General features: G+C 48.0%; 1 protein-coding gene across 2 annotated transcripts in view; it reads left to right on the top strand.

The window, feature by feature from the left end:
* ndst3 (N-deacetylase/N-sulfotransferase (heparan glucosaminyl) 3) overlaps positions 1–14,159 on the top strand; it is a 47,720-nt gene extending 33,561 nt beyond the window's left edge. Inside the window, exons 7-15 of one of the 2 annotated variants that reach the window (XM_076045027.1) lie at positions 943–1,125; positions 2,615–2,711; positions 3,879–4,002; positions 4,830–5,004; positions 6,040–6,210; positions 6,639–6,748; positions 9,614–9,716; positions 12,307–12,417; positions 13,615–14,159. In XM_076045027.1, the coding sequence (XP_075901142.1) occupies positions 943–1,125; positions 2,615–2,711; positions 3,879–4,002; positions 4,830–5,004; positions 6,040–6,210; positions 6,639–6,748; positions 9,614–9,716; positions 12,307–12,417; positions 13,615–13,644 (1,104 nt within the window). In that variant the 3' untranslated portion in view covers positions 13,645–14,159. Of the gene's footprint in view, positions 1–942; positions 1,126–2,614; positions 2,712–3,878; positions 4,003–4,829; positions 5,005–6,039; positions 6,211–6,638; positions 6,749–9,613; positions 9,717–12,306; positions 12,418–13,609 lie in introns of both variants that reach the window. The other variant, XM_076045036.1, reaches the window with a different exon arrangement.
* The last annotated feature ends 4,717 nt before the right edge of the window (positions 14,160–18,876 follow it).

Here is an 18,876-nt window from a genome sequence, read left to right as displayed (position 1 = left end):
GACGCCATGTACTGACACATTCCCTGAGTGCGCACGCACACGCGCAGACACACGTGCATGTGGAAGCTCATTCACCCAATAATTCATGTCTTAATGGCTAATGTTACCGTTCTATCCAGACACTTCACGTTCCCCAGCTCCCTCCAATCACAAAAGCAGCAAGTGTGTGTGTGTGTGTGTGTGTGTGTGTGTGTGTGTGTGTGTTTGACCGTAGCAGCTATCTCAGCTTGTCTCTTTGATCAGCCTATAAAGGCAGCGAGGCGTGGACAGATAGCCTGAGCTAACCCACTATCACTTCTGCACTTCTTCTGAGCTACCCCCCACCCCTGCCCCTTCTCCCTGCGCACACACACACACACACACACACACACACACACACACACACACACACACAGACACACAAATGAACGATCGGTAACGCACGCTTGCAAACACTTGCTTGATGCATGTCTGCGCTGTATCTCTGCCTTCAGAGTACACTCTTCGGTACACTCGTCACTTTGTCTATCAGAAGATGCAAAAAGCGTTTATCTGTGTGGGAAGAGAGGGGCCGGGAGGGGTGTTTGGGAGGGGGATTGGAGGGTGGGGGTTCTCTTCCTTCACTGCACTTGAAAATGTCTTGTGCCAGAAGATAATGTGCAGCGCAAGTCAACTCTGCAAAGAAATGGGAAATATTGGTGCCCCGCCGACGGCTGCTGCGAATTTAAAACCATCACACGATGACAAAATAATCTGCTTCCTTTCCGCTGCAGTCACAACAAGAGTAATTATATTGACTACGCTGCCTCCATTGTTTTTTTTTCCCCCCCGTATATAAACTTGGGAACTTGGGAAATGAGATTTTGACGTTATCAAAATAACACAATAAGTGGCGCATATATTCATATTTTCTCCCTCCGTTTTTCTCCCCCCCTCTTCCTCGCTCTCTCTGTCTCACTCCAGATCAGTATATTCATGACCCACCTGTCCAACTACGGCAACGACCGGCTGGGCCTGTACACCTTCGTCAACCTGGCCTCCTTTATCCGCTCGTGGACGAACCTCAAGCTGCACACGCTGCCTCCCATGCAGCTCGCACACAACTACTTCCAGCTCTTTCCCGAACAAAGGAACCCGCTCTGGCAGGTGCGTGTGCACACACACACACACCGAGGGCCGTCTCACTCAAGCATGGGCTCGTTTGTTTTGTCTGAGCACGTCTCCAGCCATGTGCAAAGGAGGATATGTGCAAATTGGAGCTATTGGGGAAGGTGTAGATGTTTTATTTTTTGGTTTCATGGGGGAGGTCCTGCCTTTACCACTAACTGCATTTCCATTTTTCCGCAAAATAAAAGCAATATTTATAACATTCCGACAAAGTACAGGTGCTTGCATTGAATGGTGTGAAGCGCATAAGCTGTAATTCTAGTAAAATCTTGTTGTGTGAGACGCCACGTAGACTTAGACTTAGACAAACTTTATTGATCCCCTTGGGATGACTCCCTCAGGGAATTTAAAGTACCTCCAGCCTTTGAGGAGGCAATATACCTCTGTATCGATACGTGTGAAAAACCACCTCACGAGAGCATAAAAATCTTTTAGCCATTTTTGAGAGGGTTTTCGAAGGTTAGGTGTTTCCATTACCAGTTTTTATTGCTATATTTAGGTTTCCCGCAAGTCCAGGGGTAATGGAAACGCAGCTTCTGCTGCCAGCTCAACAATACGTCATCATTTTGTGACGTCAGAAAGGGCGCCGATGTGTCGGTGATTCGCTGCATGTGCGGAAGGCGAAGCAAAGCTTCGGCGTTCGCCGGAAACCACAGCTGTTGGTTTTTCTTCTTTTTTTGTTGTTGTGATAACTAATAATGCTAATGAACTAGAGCTGCTCCTCTGCCGCCTGCGATGAAAAATAAAATGAGCGTAACAAGGAACCTTTAAATGCCTTTATTTGACAGAGCTCATTTTTCATTAAGAAACACATAAAGAGCACAATATGGCCAAGATGTTGATATCCACAGAGATTTGGATTGAAGTATCTGGAGACTTATTTTTAACGTAAAAATAGCCTTGTGAAATTCCGATCTAACTACTATGTGATAAAGTTATCTCGCCCTTACCAATCTTACCCAGACGGCGTCAGAACGTAATAGAATGAAAACACATTACAAAACAGTTTCAGCTGCATAAAATGTGTCAGAAGCCATGGAGATTTTACCGCAGCGCTCCTGGTTATGGAGATATTTATTTTATCACATCGAGGCAACGCAGTAAAACCCAGTAAACAACCATGACTGCTTTTGGTCTTTAAATTTCACCTTTTTTTCAACATTGAAAGGGCAAAAAATACACAATATCATATACGCGCTGAGGGGAGTTCCTTTGTATGCGGAAACCATGATGTCGTCCATCCATCCATCCATCCATCCATCCATCCATCCATCCATCCATCCATTCATCCATCCATCCATCCATCCATCCATCCATTCATCCATCCATTCATCCATCCATCCATCCATCCATCCATCTATTCATTTGTTCGTTCCGCGCTACAAATCCTCGCGGACGCCCACGCCTGCCGTGTGTTTGCGTGCGGCACGTGCGAGCCGCTCGCTAATCTCCCCCCTTGTCTCCGCAGAACCCGTGCGATGACAAGAGGCACAAAGACATCTGGTCCAAAGAGAAAACCTGCGACAGGTTACCCAAGTTCATGGTCATAGGCCCGCAGAAAACAGGTACGTTACACACACACACGCACACAGAAACACACAGAAGCACGCACGGACACACACACACACACACACACGCGCGCACGCACGACTAAAAGGAACTGTGCATCTGTGTGCACAGGTGTCTGGAAGCTCCACATCAGAGCCCCATTCACTTAATCCCCCACCCTCACAGACACACAGACACACACACACACACACACACACACACACACACGCACACGCACACGCCACCCCCTCGTTGCTCCGGTCCTGTCAGAGGCAGACAAAGGGAGGAGGCTCCTCCCGCCTCCCTGTTTTCCTCCCACTGGCTTCACTCCACTCTAGAGGCAGGCAGGGCTGCGTGCACGAGCTGCCCAGCTTCAGTCCTCTTCCCTGTCTCACCTCATGGTGATCAGCGCAGAAGACCCAACCCACAACCCCAAAATAATAAAAAATCTCAGATCGCGTTGAGCGAGATGCGTTTTGAATTCGTAACGTATCCGTGACAGGAATCGCAATGACCATCATGGTGGTGGTTGAGGGGGGGGCAATGCGATGGCGCTAATTAGGCAGGTGTCAGTACAAGCCGGGGGTCACCGTCGGCAGACGGGACGGCAAACACCATTCGGTGCGGCTTCTCCATTCTGCTGCGCTGGGCTCTGTGTGTCGAGAGCAAACAGGAAGGGGCGGCGGTGAAACAGGATGTGTGGTGGTGGTGGTGGTGGTGGTGGGGGTTGTGGGGGGGGGGTGGGGGGGACTGAGAACCGAGCTGGCGAGTCGCCGCTGAGGGGTGAGTTCTGTGGGGCCACGACTGAAGCCCCCCTCTGCTGATTGGTGTCAAACGGTTCTGAATCATTTGATGGGGAGGCCTGTGATCCCCGCACGTGCACGCGCGCACACACGCACACACACAGGCGCACGCACGGAGCCCCACACATTGTGTGTGCTCAGCAAGATATAAATCTTTCAGAGGAGTGGAGCGAAAGAAAAAAAAAAATCTCCCAGTATGGATCAGGAGATGACAGCATACTGATGCGAGCATGCGTTCCCATGTACATGTGTGTACATGTGTGTACATGTGTGTACGTGTGTGTGTGTGCGCGCGCATGTGTGTGCACATGCGCACGCGGCGGCACACTTTCCAGCGAGCCGAATTAACGAGCCGGTTATGAATTATGCTCTTTCTTCCAGGGACCACGGCTCTTTACCTCTTCCTGCTCATGCATCCCTCCATCTCCAGCAACTTCCCCAGTCCCAAGACTTATGAGGAGGTCCAGTTCTTCAACACCAATAATTACCACAGAGGCATCGACTGGTGAGGAGATGCGTGCGCTGAACTCTGTTGTTTTGTGTGTGTGTGTGTGTGCGAGTGTGTGTGTGTGTGTGTGTGTCCTTTTCGATTCATTTCACGTTCCCCTTTAATAAAATGGCCATTTGGAGAGCGCAGCACCCTTCAAAATAAAATAATTCTATGAAATAACCTATTGGACAAACTTCTGCCTGTCAGATTAGTTTGTGTTCTCAGGCTGCCTGCGTCCACGCGAAGCAGCTTCCTGAAGATGACTCCTCTTTGTCCTTCGAGCCAAAGTGAAGTGGAGCCTTTTAATCTGTGCAGTCCAGCCGCCTCTGAGAGGTCAGGCGGAAAGAAAGATTACGAGTCGGCTCTTCATTCATTTATTTATTTTTATATTTATATGCTATTTTTACTTTTTACCGGTGAAAATGTGTGAGCCGTCAGTGCGACTCGCACCCTCGCCAGCTCTGCTTGACGGCTTGACGGCGTCTCCAAATGATCCTCTCAGCCCTCCAGCAGCAGCCAGCTGATGCTGCCGCGGCCTAAATTGACCCATAAACGTGTCACTTATAGCAGAGCGACACAGCTGGCGCTGCCGCTGGAGGCGACCGGAGTAACACGTTGGTTCCAGCCGCGACGCTCAGCCGCCAACTTTAAAACTTTGAGTCTGACTTCGAGTTTGTTTTTTTTCTTTACTTCCTCCTCTGCAAAACATTTTGAAGCATCTGCACCTGGGGGGGACTGTTTAAACACGCTTGTGTGTGCGTGTGTGTGTGTGTGTGTGTGTGTGTGTGTGTGTGTGTGTGTGTGTGTGTGTGTGTGTGTATGATCACACTCTCCCGCCTCAGGTACATGGACTTCTTCCCCGTGCCCTCCAACGTGACCACCGACTTCCTGTTTGAGAAGAGCGCCAACTACTTCCCCTCGGAGGAGTCGCCGCGCCGCGCCGCCGCCCTGCTGCCCAAGGCCAAGATCATCACGCTGCTCATCAACCCGTCTGACAGAGCCTACAGCTGGTACCAGGTGGGTGCGGTGCCGCTGCCGATTCCCTCCGGCGGCTCACCTTCTATTTTTCACCCCTCCACAGCCACATCACGAGACGCCACTCGTCTCTCTGCTGCGATGCTGTTGATTAAAGCTCTTCATCCCTGAGACGTATGCGCAGCCTCCTCTTCCTCCTCCTCCTGGTTCTGCTCCTCTTCTGCCTTCTCCCCCTTCCTCCTCCTTCTTCTCCTTCTCGTCCTCTCCCTCCTGCTCCTGGTTCTCCTCCTCCTCCCCTCTTCCTCCTACTCCTCCACCCCTCCGCTTTCTCCTTCTCCATCTCATCTTTCTCTTTCTGCCCCTCCTTGTTCTCCCCTTCTTCCTTCTCCTCCTTCTCCACCTCTCCTCTTCCTTCCCCTCCTCCTCCTGGTCATCCTCCTCTTCCTCCTAGTTTTGCTCCTCCTCTTCCTCCTTCTCCTGGTTCTTCTCCTCCTGGTCCTCTCTCACTCTTCTTCCTTCTTCTCCTCCTCTTCTCTCTCCTCCTCCTCCTCCTCCTCTTTCTATTTCTCCTGCTCCTGGTTCTCCTCCTTCTCCCCTCTTCCTCCTACTCCTCCACCCCTCTGCTTTCTCCTTCTCCTTCTCATCTTTTTCCTCTTTCTCCCCCTCCTTGTTCTCCCCCTCCTCTTTCTCTTCCTCCTTCTCCTGGTTCTTCTCCTCCTGGTCCTCTCTCACTCTTCTTCTTCTTCTTCCTCCTTCTCCTCCTCTTCCTCCTCTTCCTGGTCCTCCTCCTCATCCAAGTCCTCCTCTTCCTCCTCCTCCTCCTCCTGCCTCCCTGTCCTCATCCTCCAGGTTCTCCTCCCCCTCCTCCTCCTCCACCTCCTCTGCCTCCTCCTGCTCCTCCTCCTCCTGCTGCTGCGTGCGTGGAGATAATGAGCGTGATTTATCCATAGGCTGCGTCTCGACCGCGGGGAAATGTCACGGGATCCCGAAGTCTGCCTCTCAAAGTCCGTCTGATTAATGAGACATGAATGTCAACAACGTGCCGGGGCTCAAATGTTACGCGCTTGTCCTCGGCAGCATCAGAGGGCTCACGAGGACCACGCCGCCCTGCAGTTCACCTTCTACGACGTCATCAGCGCCCGACCCGGCTCGCCGCCGGCACTGCGCTCCCTCCAGAGCCGCTGCCTCACCCCCGGCCTCTACTCCACGCACCTGGAGCGGTGGCTGACACACTACCCTGCCGGCCAGGTGGGCACCCACTGGGCGCGTCTGCAAATCTTAGCATGAATTAGGCGAAAAGCCGCTAGATTCTAGATTTATCGTTCAGAGAAGCAATCAGGGTTGATTATGTCGCTGCCACGCTGTGAAGTAACGATGCATAATTTGTTTGTTTTAACTACTTCTTCTCTCAGTTTACACGGGGAATAAAATCACGCAGACAGTGAGGGCACTGAACCGTAACAAGGGGGGGGGGTCATAAAAAGCTAATTACACCTGGCAGGGTTGTGCTTGTGTTCCTGTTTTTTGCAGCCGCTGCTAAAACGCTTCTTTGTTGCCTCGGAGCTGCTGGTTTTTTTTTTTTGTTTTGTTTATTTGCTTTGCAAATAAGGCCAAGCTCCAACCACTGCCCCCCCCCTCTCTCTCTCTCTCTCTCCCTCTCCCTCTCTCTCTCTCAGGTGATGATCATAGACGGCCATCAGCTGAGAGCCGACCCCGCCGCAGTGATGGACGAAGTCCAGAAGTTCCTGGGAGTCACTCCTCATTTCAACTACTCCCAGGCACTCACGTAAATCACTCTGCCGTTACCTCTTCAACCTTTTTCTATTACCGCGGCGCCAGCTCTCAGCGTGCGGGGGGGACGGAGAGAGGGGGGTGGGGGAGGGTGCGGATCCGCTGCGATCGCGCGGCACCAAAACTCAAATTCTGCGTGAAGCCTGACATCTACTGGCGAACAGCAGGGCCCCACTCCTCCTCCTCCTCCTCCTCCTCCCGTCTCGGCCGCCAGCTGGTGGCATTCTCTGAGGAATAAAAAAGACAGTCATATCATCTGGCACCAAATGTGAGCCAATAGCAGATGGTCGTTTTGCTACTTGCCTTGAGACATGGCGATGCCAGCCTTGACGCAGTCTTAGGTATCAACAAATGGGGGGGGGGGAGTCTGAACAAAAAAAAAGAAATCAAATCAAATGAGGATATTAGCGAAGGGCATCGATGCCTAAAGGACGAAGGACAGAGAGACGGACGTGAAGGATGATGATGTTTTTTTGTCACATAGGAGAACACATGGAGCCGCTCTAGAAATAACACCGCTTCCAACAGACCGTTGAGTGGTGAATTATCTGCCCGACAACCCCCCCACCCCTCCCCCACCACCACCCTCTCTGGCCCAGGATCAGATCCCAGCAGAATGGCGACTGTGTCACTAACACCGCCTGCCTGTCTCAAACAGTAACAGCACAGCAACTGGTCGAAACGCCTCCAAGGCCGGAGCGAAATCTTCCAATAACTGAGATTCTTCTTTAAAAGGATCACTTGTTGTTTTGCCGTTAAATCTGTTGTTTACATTGCAAAACAATACTGGCAGAGTATTTCACTCTGCTCACCTTAAGTATACACATGGGCAGTGTTTTAAACGCGCTCCGGGCCATTTATTTCCGTCCGTGTTGTGTCCTTCAGAGCGTTCTCACATGACTTTGGGCAAAGTGGTAAAATGTTTATTCCCCGAGCGCCACTCATCAAAATGCAATCTGCCCCGGGAGCCCTCAGAGTTCTCCACGTCCAGAATTTGTCACCCGGACTGGCATGAACAGCCTCTGTCTTGAATCACGAAGCCCGCGTGAATGCAAATAGTTTTGTAAAGAGATGCATTTTAACAAATAATAAGAGGGAGCTGCCTGAGTGAGCGAGAGCGTGCGTGCTAGGAGCGTGCGCGTGTGCGTTTCTCCTTTTTTCTTCCGAGCGAAGACAGAGTTGCACAAAAACCCTAATCTTTCCTTTCTCCTACTCATTCTTTTGACATGACAGCGGCCTGACAGATCCTCAACGCCGCGGCCCATTTTTTAATCCGCCTCTTCTTCTCTCCTCCTGTCCTGTCAGAGAAAAACTGAAGGAGAACCACTCAACTCGATTCTCCCTTTTATTCTCCCCGCGATGCATGCAAATGGAGGAGAGCATTTGCATCTCCCCACCACACCCACACTGGGACTTTATGATCTGACTGTTAAATACCAACATTTCACCCGTTTTTCCCTGCACATCCTCCTGCAGGTTTCCTAAATGCATGTTTAGATACCTAAATCTGTGGCAGTTTACAGGGATGATACGTGAAACTGCTTCTGAGTCACACATGCGGCTGTGCAGGCCAGCCAAGTATTCACGTGTATGAATCAGAAGTGCCATGTCATGCCAAAGTAACTTTACCTGATGTTTTCCAACTCTAGTCTGTCGGTGAGCTACACTGAGACGAAAAAATTAGGCTTCCCCTTTCAGAAGATGTGGTCGTAACCACCCAGAGCTGGAAATCGTCCCTTTGTGGTGTCATAAATGGAGATCAGTCGCAAAACCCCCAGTTACATTTTTTTTTTGTTCAAATCCCACGGAAACACATGTCTACTTAAACATGTGGATGGTCCAAGAAAGCAGCAACTGGGAAGATTAAAGCATTTTGGTATGAGGCTGTAAACAGAGGGCTAAACGAAGTTTGGTCTTTTTTGGGTGGGGTCTTTAAAGTTCAATGAATAATAATTAACCTTGCAAAGCTGCTCCACCAGAGTCCAGGATGAAAAACACAAATGTGAAGATGGAAGAAATATGACACCTTTAAAGACATTTGAATCTATGTAAACAAACAAGAAACATTCAAATACACACACTGAGTTTAATGTCAATCGCCACCTTGCTGATGGGCTGATGGGCTGCAGGAGTTGATGCACCATACGGACAAGAGGGAGGGTGTTCCTCGCACAAGGCATGGCACCGTGGAACCAAAGGAAGGGAAAACCCTGATTCAACAACGTCTGAAAATGTTCCTTCATCCCAGTGTTATTACAGGGTGTAAATCCTCCAGACACTCCTTTGGTTAGTAAGAGAAAATATTTTATACATATGAAGTATGGCATTATAAAAGGTACAGCAGCATTTACCGATGCACTCGGCTACCGGAGGGTCTCTTTACACACAGTGACTCCGAACCCTCGTGAAAAGTAGGGCCATTTTTGAATTAGATTTGCATGGAAATGAATCCAAAAGACATATCGACGCCGTTAATGTTATAATCTATCACCCGGACCTGGATTTTCTCCGGAAACCAACCAATAAAATACACGCTTCAAGAGTAGACAGAGGTGGGGAGATAGAGTGAGTGGCTTGACAATACAGAGGAGACAGATAGTGAAGGAGGGCGATAGCGCGAATAAAAGGACGGCGTGACAGTCGGAGCAACGCTGATAGCAAAAAAAAAAAAAGAAAAAAAGTGAAAGACAGACGGAGAGTGCGGTGAATACACGGCGTCTTTTCAATCCGGCTGCCAGTCGGGGCCCCCGCCAGGCAGAAGGCATATATTCATTATGGTTAATAAGAGTGAACCCTCTGCGATTATTTATGCATTACTTTTCTTGTTAAGATCTCTCCTTCTCTCTCCTCTCCCACTCAGGTTTGACCCTCAGAAGGGCTTTTGGTGCCAGCTCCTTGAGGGAGGGAAAACCAAGTGTTTGGGGAAAAGCAAAGGCAGGAAGTATCCTCCTATGGAGCCGGAGGTGAGGTTCTCATTTTTTCATCTTCCCATAATTCAAATGTCTTCCCACAAAAAAAAGGAGAGGGAATAATGAGCTGTGCTGCAGCTATCATTAGTGAACCTAGACCAGGGGTTCTCACTGGAATTTACCTGTGACTTAGAATAGAGTGAATATTTTAAGAGACTGAAAAATCTAAATGAAAAATGGATGTTTTCAGTGGTGCACGTGCGTGAGGCAAAGACACATTAGTTTTCAGGCGGCTGTGTCGTGTGGTTGTTTCTTGAATGGAGTTTGCACTTAAAATATTTTTTTTACATTTGATTGATGACACATTTACATTTCAAGAATGTATTTGATTTGATATGTAATTACTTAATTAATAATTAAATTGAATGAATGCTATATAGTAGCATGGGATTTACAAAAAAGCTAAATGTGATAATAAAAAAATGAAAAAAAGAAATGCAAGCTGTGGAGAGTGAGAATTAATTCAGAATTTAATTCCGGGGTGCCTCTTACTGTGCCATGCACTAATTTTCGTCATTCACATAATTGGCAACTGCCATTTCGTTTGTTTATTTCCCCACATGCCAAAATGTGCCCGGCAACTTATTTGGTAGCCAAACGTGACCCTGGTACAACAGCTCTGGTAACTGCAGGGTTAAAACAAGGTTTTATCCGTCTTCCTTCCAGTCTAAACTGCAAAGAAGGTTTGAAGATGACCCAAGCGCAAAGCCTCATTAAAATGTGCTGGATTTATGTTAGCCAGCTGGCCGATATTAAAGTTTTTACGACTGGTGATTCTCACTCATCCCTCTCAACGTTTGCACGCCGTGTGCTTACCACACCACAATATTGCATAGTTCTCCGTATGAGGGCGCTTGCTGCTCATGTTCACTCCAAGTATTTGATGCATTACCACATGTGGGAGATCCCGGCGGTCTGGGTGATATCTCAAAAACAGAGATGTTCGAAAGTGGAAAACGGAGCGGCCTCACCGGTGGCCACATCCAACAGTCTGCCTCCCAGAATTTCCCGCAGGACCCGGCATCGGGATGGAAACTGTCAGCTCGATGATACCGGGCCGCAAAGTTACAACCTAATGATTATGGCTCCGCGCTGACACAAAGTCTATGAGGGAGTGGTGTGGTGGGGATTGAAGGGGTTTGGGGGGCGGGGGGGAGGTTCCAATCCATAAATCTCGTGCCCTCGCCCTCTGATTTCACCGAAGGCAGCGGCCGGATCTGCACGCGATGAATCAGCCTCTTGCGCCGCGGTGAGGGCGACCACACCAAGATAGAATTTGTCTTCCCCCACGTGGCTCGCGGTGGCACCACGGTGTCGCCTGTAATTAAAGTGAGTTTCCACCAGGGGGACGCAAGGCAAGGACAGATGAGAATGGAAGATGTGCAGGGAGCGCCGCTGAAGGACAGATGAGCGCTGCTGCTGCTGCTGCTGCTGCTGCTAATAGGAAAGATAATGTGTTTCCTGCCTCCTCCCCCTCTGTTCAAGGCACCTGACACTCAGTGGCCTTAAAGTTAATGTTAGATACTATAAACTCGACTAAAGGTGTGTCATTAATCACCACCATGCTTGGCCTGGATCACACTCTGTTGTATGTGATCACATTTTTTTTTCTAAGCAACCACAGCCGGAGAGACTAGAGGAGGACACCTGCTTTCAGTTTCTGGAGACTCACGCATTGTAAAAATGCTTGAACAGCAGTGCTGATTAGTATGGACACTGACGAAGAACGAAGTGTCTGCCAGCGTTGAAATTCTTTCATTGATTCATTGATTGAAATCCTTTAAATTAATTATTTCATTTCGATTTTCCATCTGCTAAATATTTGTTTCACTGTGTTTATTGTGACGCACATGGTGACACAATTAATATTAATATTTTTCATATATATATATATCATTTTACCTTTATACCTTTTTGTGGTTGGTGTTTCAGCTGGGTCTGGAATACAGGGTTAATTTTCATTTCCTTTTCAAATATTAACCAAAATATTTTTTTCTCTGTTCAGTTAATTGTTTAATCGAATCAGATTAAGATAATCCATAAATTAATGGATCGCTGCTGCTCCAGCGTCTACTTTATCAGTATGCTGCTGAAAGTGTTCCAACACGCTGCTGTGTGAACCGTGCAGAGTCTCCAGAGAGTCGCCAAAAAAAATACAACTCAGAAAAGGTATCAGTAGGGTCACCCTGCCCTGTTTTTGGAGGACGTCTTAAGGACCTGCTGCCTCTGCAGCTCCTCCACCTTCATTGCATATCCCCTCATTGCCCTCTAGGTGGCGCCACAGAAGAATTCAAGCGGTCACCTCCAGGGCTGAAGGACATTTTGGTTCCAGAAAATGTATTTGAACTACTTGCACAGCGGCAGAAAAGCTCTGTTCTAATTTATTTTTTTTAACTTTTTTTTCCCCAATTCCTTCTCCAACTTGCTGTCCTTCCACCTCTCGTGCATCCACTCTTCCGTCCTCCCCATCCACCGTCCACTCCTTCGACATACCTGTTTTTGTTGTCATGCTCCATCCTCCTGACATCCCACATCTCCCTGTCTCCTCATCACACCCGCCCCCCCACCCCCGCCCTGTCTCCAGGCACACGCATATCTCTCCAGGTACTACCGGGAACACAACGTGGAGCTGTCCAAGCTGCTGCATCGCCTCGGACAGCCGCTTCCCTCCTGGCTGAGAGAGGAGCTACAGAAGGTCAGCAGCACTGAACTCCGTGACCCCGACCCACATCGGCTCATACTGTAGATGTCTGTAATGGGACAGTCATAGTTATTGTTTCCACACTGATAAGCAGACAATGAAACCGATTGGTCACATCCTGTCTCATGTTTGCTTATTACGCCACATTTGTATCAACGCAACAAAGAGCGATTGATTATTTACTGTGTAGCTAGGCTGTGTCAAAATTGTGATTCATTTTTCTATTCATCAAAGATGTGACTCATATGTTATTTTCGAACAATCTGAAACACGTACTGACAAAGTTATTTGGGCCAAACTGGAGGAATAATTGTGACTCTGTTTTGAAGAATGGCTGTGTGCCAAACTGTGATTGAATAACCAAGATGTTCTAATGTAATCTAATCGTATAAAAGAAGCGCGTGTTCACACACGCAGCATTTGTTCCACTCTCATTGGACAAGAGGTGACTAAATCTCATTGCTGAACAGTCATCAACAAAGAGACCTAAACAAGCCTAACGCTGTCATCTGTTTACATGAGCAGCAGTTCACTGTTGTCCTTTGAAAGAAATGGATTGATAACTTGACACAATTGACCTTCATTTTAACGTTTTTAACCCGAGATTCTTTCCGAGAACCTTTCACAGACATTCTGTTCAAACTAAATCAACCTGGATTTTAATTCCTGCGGGAGTTTGTGCAGAGGAAGAGAGCTTTCAGAGGCCAGTGAGGACACTTGTTCATTGTTGTCTTTTTGGAATGAAGCCATCCTCTCCTACGAGATGGTTTGATCACAGCTATATACCATTTGAAAATGAAAGAGCCATCACAGCGAGAGTCAAGTTAGTCTCGCGGAGGCGAAGCTCTTGAGGAATTTTAGTCGTACCCAGTGAAAACGCGCTGCCTTCCCGCACTTCCCTGCAGAGGCCTCCTCTGTTTGTGTTTTTGATGAGTGTTTGTTTGCGCTGCTGCTCGTCACTGCTCACGAGTCCGACAGATCCACTTAACAAGTTGGGCTTTTTTTTTCTGTCTCTCCAGCCTATTCACAGCGTGATTTCTGTCTTTGCTGTCAGCCAGATAAACAAAATTGAATTAAATTACCCCCCCTGGCCCCCTCCTCCTTTATCCCTTCCATCATCAATTTGTCTCCCCGACCCCCCCCACCCCATTCCCGCCCTCCCTCTCTATCCCTCCACTTTCTGAAGGTTAGATAACCTTTCCATCGGTGAGCCGGACCTAAAGTGGAAGGGTCCCTAAAAAAAAAACAGGAAGTGACCGGGAGCGCCTGACCTTCAGATGCGCTGTGGGCAGGACGGGACTGGGCGCTGGGTTTCACCTGGGATCTGTGCCACAGCAGCCGTCCTCTGAGTGTGAAGGATGTTTGAGGAGCAAAAGTGGGGAGAAAAAAAAAATCCAGCTCTGGAGATGGTGAACGGACAGGTGGCCGGAGACCGGAGGTTTCAGGTGACTCGGACTGCTTGGAAAGAAGCGGGACTGAAACCAGAGAACTGTGGGCAACGCAGTGAACCCTTGAGGCCCAAACCCCCATTGCAGGCCCGCGGAGAAGACATTGGAATCGACTATTATCATTATTATTATTATTATTATTATTGTTATTGGTTTAATATTACCTTTGAGTTCCAATGCCAGAACAGCGCTGGTCAGCTGTGTGTGGTTCCTGCAGAATCTACTTTGCACACGTTTTGTTCCAAGTATGTAAGTGTAGTAAAAGGAAATACACTCCATGTGGTTTTATCTCAGTCTTTTGTACTTTTTTGTTTTGTTTGTTTTTTACGACTACAGTGAGAGTGAGTTAGTGAGACGGTGGAGGAGGTGCACAGACTCAGGGTGAGTGAAAGGCTGTTATTTTCCACACTGGTTTCCCTTCCTTTTCGGTTATTTTTCAGAGGTGAGGCCAGTTTTGGCGTCGATCTGACGGCCTCGTTGTTTCAGTCAATAAAGATGTCACATGAGGCTTTTGCTGGGGGAGGGGGGGTAGGAGGTTGTGGGCAGGGTGGGGGTGGGAGGGGGGAATCCTGGGGACGACGCATGCTTGGGAATGATGCATCGGTTCATAGCAGGCTGATCCTGTCATTTATCAGGAGCTTGGCCTTACATTCCGAGAGCAATATTTGTTCTGGCTTAGGCTTTGTGGAATTAACCCACAATGCACGTTCTCCCTTTCTGATTGTTTGCGCTCCGATTTATCGCCGCTCGCTTTGTCGAAGTGACTCTCACAATTCTTGAATCCTATCAGGATAGAGCGGCATGACACCAAAAAAGCTCAATTGCCCAACGTGTAACATTAAAAGGATGTGTTGTCATGACATTCGACAGAAAACGCGCATGTATTTTGTCATGTAATGTCGCTAAAAGCATCTATGTCAACTTCAAATGCAAGTCCACTTGTAAGGAGGCTGCAATGTTGAGCCGAAGACGCGGACCTGCCCAGGGATTCATGATTTCACCCTGACATCCTCTTGGATGGCACAAGGTGTCACTAGATCTGACACACACGGTCTGAAAATCTAGAGACTTAGATTTTTGTGGAAGTGTAGGACATGAACACTGGCAGTGATTAGAAGTATTGGTAATATTAAAAAAAACAAAAAAAAACTATTGATTTATTTTTTTCTGTGGCGATGCCACTTTTATGCATTCTGTTTCACAACAGCGTGAATGCAGAGTGCATGGCAACTTCACAATCACCATTTGTGCAGCGCAATCAAAGTATGATTTTACTCCTCGTGTGTCCTCGTGTGTTAGTTTACCACATAAGTCGCTCTTTTAATTGGCTTTTCTCAAGCAGTGATCGTTGGCGTCAGTTGAAGATTAAATGCATGTCATTAAAGTCAATCAGTGTCACTTAATTACGTAGAAAGCTACCAAAGTGACCACAAGCATTCCTGCTGTCAGTTTGTGCCAGAGACATCCAGTCATAATCATAATCACCTGCAGGAGACAAAGAGCAACGACTGATTTACAGTCCCACAGTGTCCTGACCGCACATACACTATATTACCAAAAGTATTTGCTCACCCATCCAAATGATCAGAATCAGGTGTCCTAATCACTTTGCCTGGCCACATGTGTATAAAATCAAGCACCGAGGCATGCAGACTGTTCTGGCAAACATTTGTGAAAGAATGGGTCGCTCTCAGGAGCTCAGTGAATTCCAGCGTGGAACTGTCATGGGATGCCACCTGTGCAACAAATCCAGTCGTGAAATTTCCCCGCTCCTAAATATTCTACAGTCAACTGTCAGCTTTATTATAAGAAAATGGAAGAGTTTGGGAAGAACAGCAACTCAGCCAGGAAGTGGTAGGCCACGTAAACCGACGGAGAGGGGTCAGCGGATGCTCAGGCGCAAAGGTGCAAAGACTTTCTGCACAGTCAATTGCTGCAGAGCTCCAAACTTCATGTGGCCTTCAGATTAGCCCGAGTACAGTACGCAGAGAGCTTCACGGAATGGGTTTCCATGGCAGAGCCACTGGACTATAGAGCAGTGGAGACGCGTTCTCTGGAGTGATGAATCACGCTTTTCCATCTGGCAATCTGATGGACGAGTCTGGGTTTGGAGGTTGCCAGGAGAACGGTACATTTCGGACTGCATTGTGCCAAGTGTGAAATTTGGTGTAGGAGGAATTATGGTGTGGGGTTGTTTTTCAGGAGTCGGGCTTGGACCCTTAGCTCCAGTGAAAGGAACTTTGAATGCTTCAGGATACCAAAACATTTTGGACAATTCCATGCTCCCGACCTTGTGGGAACAGTTTGGAGCGGGCCCCTTCCTCTTCCAACATGACTGTGCACCAGTGCACAAAGCAAGGTCCATAAAGACATGGATGACAGAGTCTGGTGTGGATGAACTTGACTGGCCTGCACAGAGTGCTGACCTGAACCCGATAGAACACCTTTGGGATGCATTAGAGCGGAGACTGAGAGCCAGGCCTTCTCCACCAACATCAGTGTGTGACCTCACCAATGCGCTTTTGGAAGAATGGTCAAATATTCCCTTAAACACACTCCTCAACCTTGTGGACAGCCTTCCCAGAAGAGTTGAAGCTGTAATAGCTGCAAAAGGTGGACCGACATCATATTGAACCCTATGGGTTAGGAATGGGATAGCAGTTAAGTTCATATGCGAGTCAAGGCAGGTGAGCAAATACTTTTGGTAATATAGTGTATCATCAAGATTGTAGGCAGATGAAACGTCAATTCGCACATCAATAGCAACTTCGTGAGAAAAGGAGCGTCTGTCTGCCCCAAAGGTTGGATGCTGCGCGAGTGCTCTCAAGTTGAAAGACTGTAAGCTCTTGATTTATGAAAGGATCCAAACTCCCAGTGCTTGAGTACCAGGGCATCTGCTGTGAGAAAAAAACTAACCAAAATCAAACTAATGGAAGACAAACTGATCCCCATGTCCTTTTAAGTAGCTGCTGTAAGCACTGGCAACTTTGTCACCTTGTATCTTCATCTTGTTTTTATTATTATTATATTTTACTCCTTTATGACACCAGTGGCTTACATTATTGAGCTCCAGTTTGAATGCAACGACCCCCTAAGTGTCAAACGCAGAAACCAAAAAATAAAGAAGGTAAATACTGACGCATGAGATGTTTTCTTGGATGCCAAGAAAATAAGTCAGTTAAGCCAGGACATTCCTACACGCAGTCTTGTGATGTCACAGGCTTAAATGCGCAACAATAGATGGGTTGTCTTCTCCGACAGCAGCAGGAAGTATCTCACTGACAGATGGAATCTCAAAGAATTTCCGTGTTGCGCGATTGCTTTCACAGGTTAAGAAAGAAAGAGCGGTGATAGGTTTCCGAAAACATTAATACACCAATTGGGAAATTATGGAGGACAAATAATGTAACACAACAAGAAGCTTCAGGGCTTTAGATGTCGAGTGCTCTGGGTGCAGTTTGAGAAGAAAATGGATGGAAATGGTTTAGGGAGGGGAGACGTCACGCTACTGACCTGTATGAAAGAACCTCATGACAAATGTGAATGCTGAAGGTTAAAAGAGAAAAAAATAGATTTGTCACCCTGCTGTGTTTCTCCTCTTTAGTATCACACAGTCTCACTAATCTTTTTCTTTTCCTTCTCGCCCGACCTCATCCCTCATCAATTGAAACTCAAGGTGTCAGTCACACAGGGATCAGTGAGATTATAGGGCCATTTGTCACAACGAGCCCAGCCGATCCCAATGACCAAGGAGGCAGCAGACGGTTGTTTTAACGCAAGACGTGTGAACTTGTTTGATCCGAAAACAGCGTGAGAGACAGGAGGACGTGGGCCCGCGTCTGTCAAACTGGCACTCCAGCATCCGTGCGTCATTCGGCTTTTTAACATTCTCATTTCCCCAATGTGATTTTTTTGTACAATGAAAAACTGGTTCAGCCCAAATACCCCGCATTTTTGATTGACACATACCAACAATTGCCGTCAGCCAGCGCGGCGCAGTGTTAACTCATTCATTTGTGCTGGTGTGGCAAGGCGCAGAGGGCCCAGGGCGGGCATCGAACCCCAGACTCCCGGGTAATAGCCATGCGCGCTTAAGCATTCGGCCAAAGGGACATCCCGTTGGCCAAGTAGCCAGGGCGCATGATCAATTGGAGGCATAGTGACAGGACCGCCACTGTCACACTGGGAGCGTTTCAACACCATTGGCCAAACAGGTCTGGATGCGCGGACGAGAGGTGCCGCTGGGTTCCAAGGGGATGTAGTTACAGTTGTGCACAGTGGGTGGGGGTGCAGGAGGGGTTAGAGAACGCAAAATGCATTTTGTGCTTCTGAGGAAAGGGGGGAGGCCGCGAATAGCCTCGAAATTCCCTCACTGTTGACGTGATGGTGTGGACAATGTGCGCACGAGGACGAAAGTGTCCAGTTTGAGACGGTTGACAAAACCTCTCATCTCATCCAAACCCTCGGGGCGTGCAGCCGGTTGACAGGGAGCTTTGTGGCATCCTGTTTGATGCGCGCACCACCACTCATTCTGGTTCAACTGCAGTCTCCGATGCCACCAGCACGCCCCGCGCTCCCCCGTCTCCCCGTGTTGACAGACTTTAAAGGTTGGAGGTGGATCTGAAATATATTATCCTCGTCTATAAAATGAGGCTCTCTCGTGCGCTGCGCCTCTGTCGGCTGCACACGGTGCTCGTTAGCGTGAGAGGGTGAGAGTGGAGGGAAAATGAATTTCAATAAAAAGGCTAACATACATTTTTTGTCAGCGTTTAAGATTTGATACTATACTGTTTATTTCATCATGAAAACTTACTAAATCAAATTATTATTTGAATAAGCGCGCACATGTGAGAGATATTTGGGAAGAGAGCCAAAGAGGTTAGAAGATGTTCAAGACCCTTCGGCTGTGTCGACAACCTCGCGTGGACAGCCACTCGGGGGCGTTGTTGCATACCGCTGCCCTTCTGGTAAGGAAGTGCCAAAAATAAAATAAGGAAATTAATTA

The sequence above is a fragment of the Nelusetta ayraudi genome, unplaced genomic scaffold, assembly GCF_046127955.1.
Source record: "Nelusetta ayraudi isolate G7.1 ecotype Tasmania unplaced genomic scaffold, CSIRO-AGI_Nayr_v1 ptg000004l, whole genome shotgun sequence".
Classification (NCBI taxonomy): Eukaryota; Metazoa; Chordata; class Actinopteri; order Tetraodontiformes; family Monacanthidae; genus Nelusetta; species Nelusetta ayraudi.
Note: the sequence above shows the minus strand (reverse complement) of the source record. Positions and strands in the feature narration are given on the sequence as shown.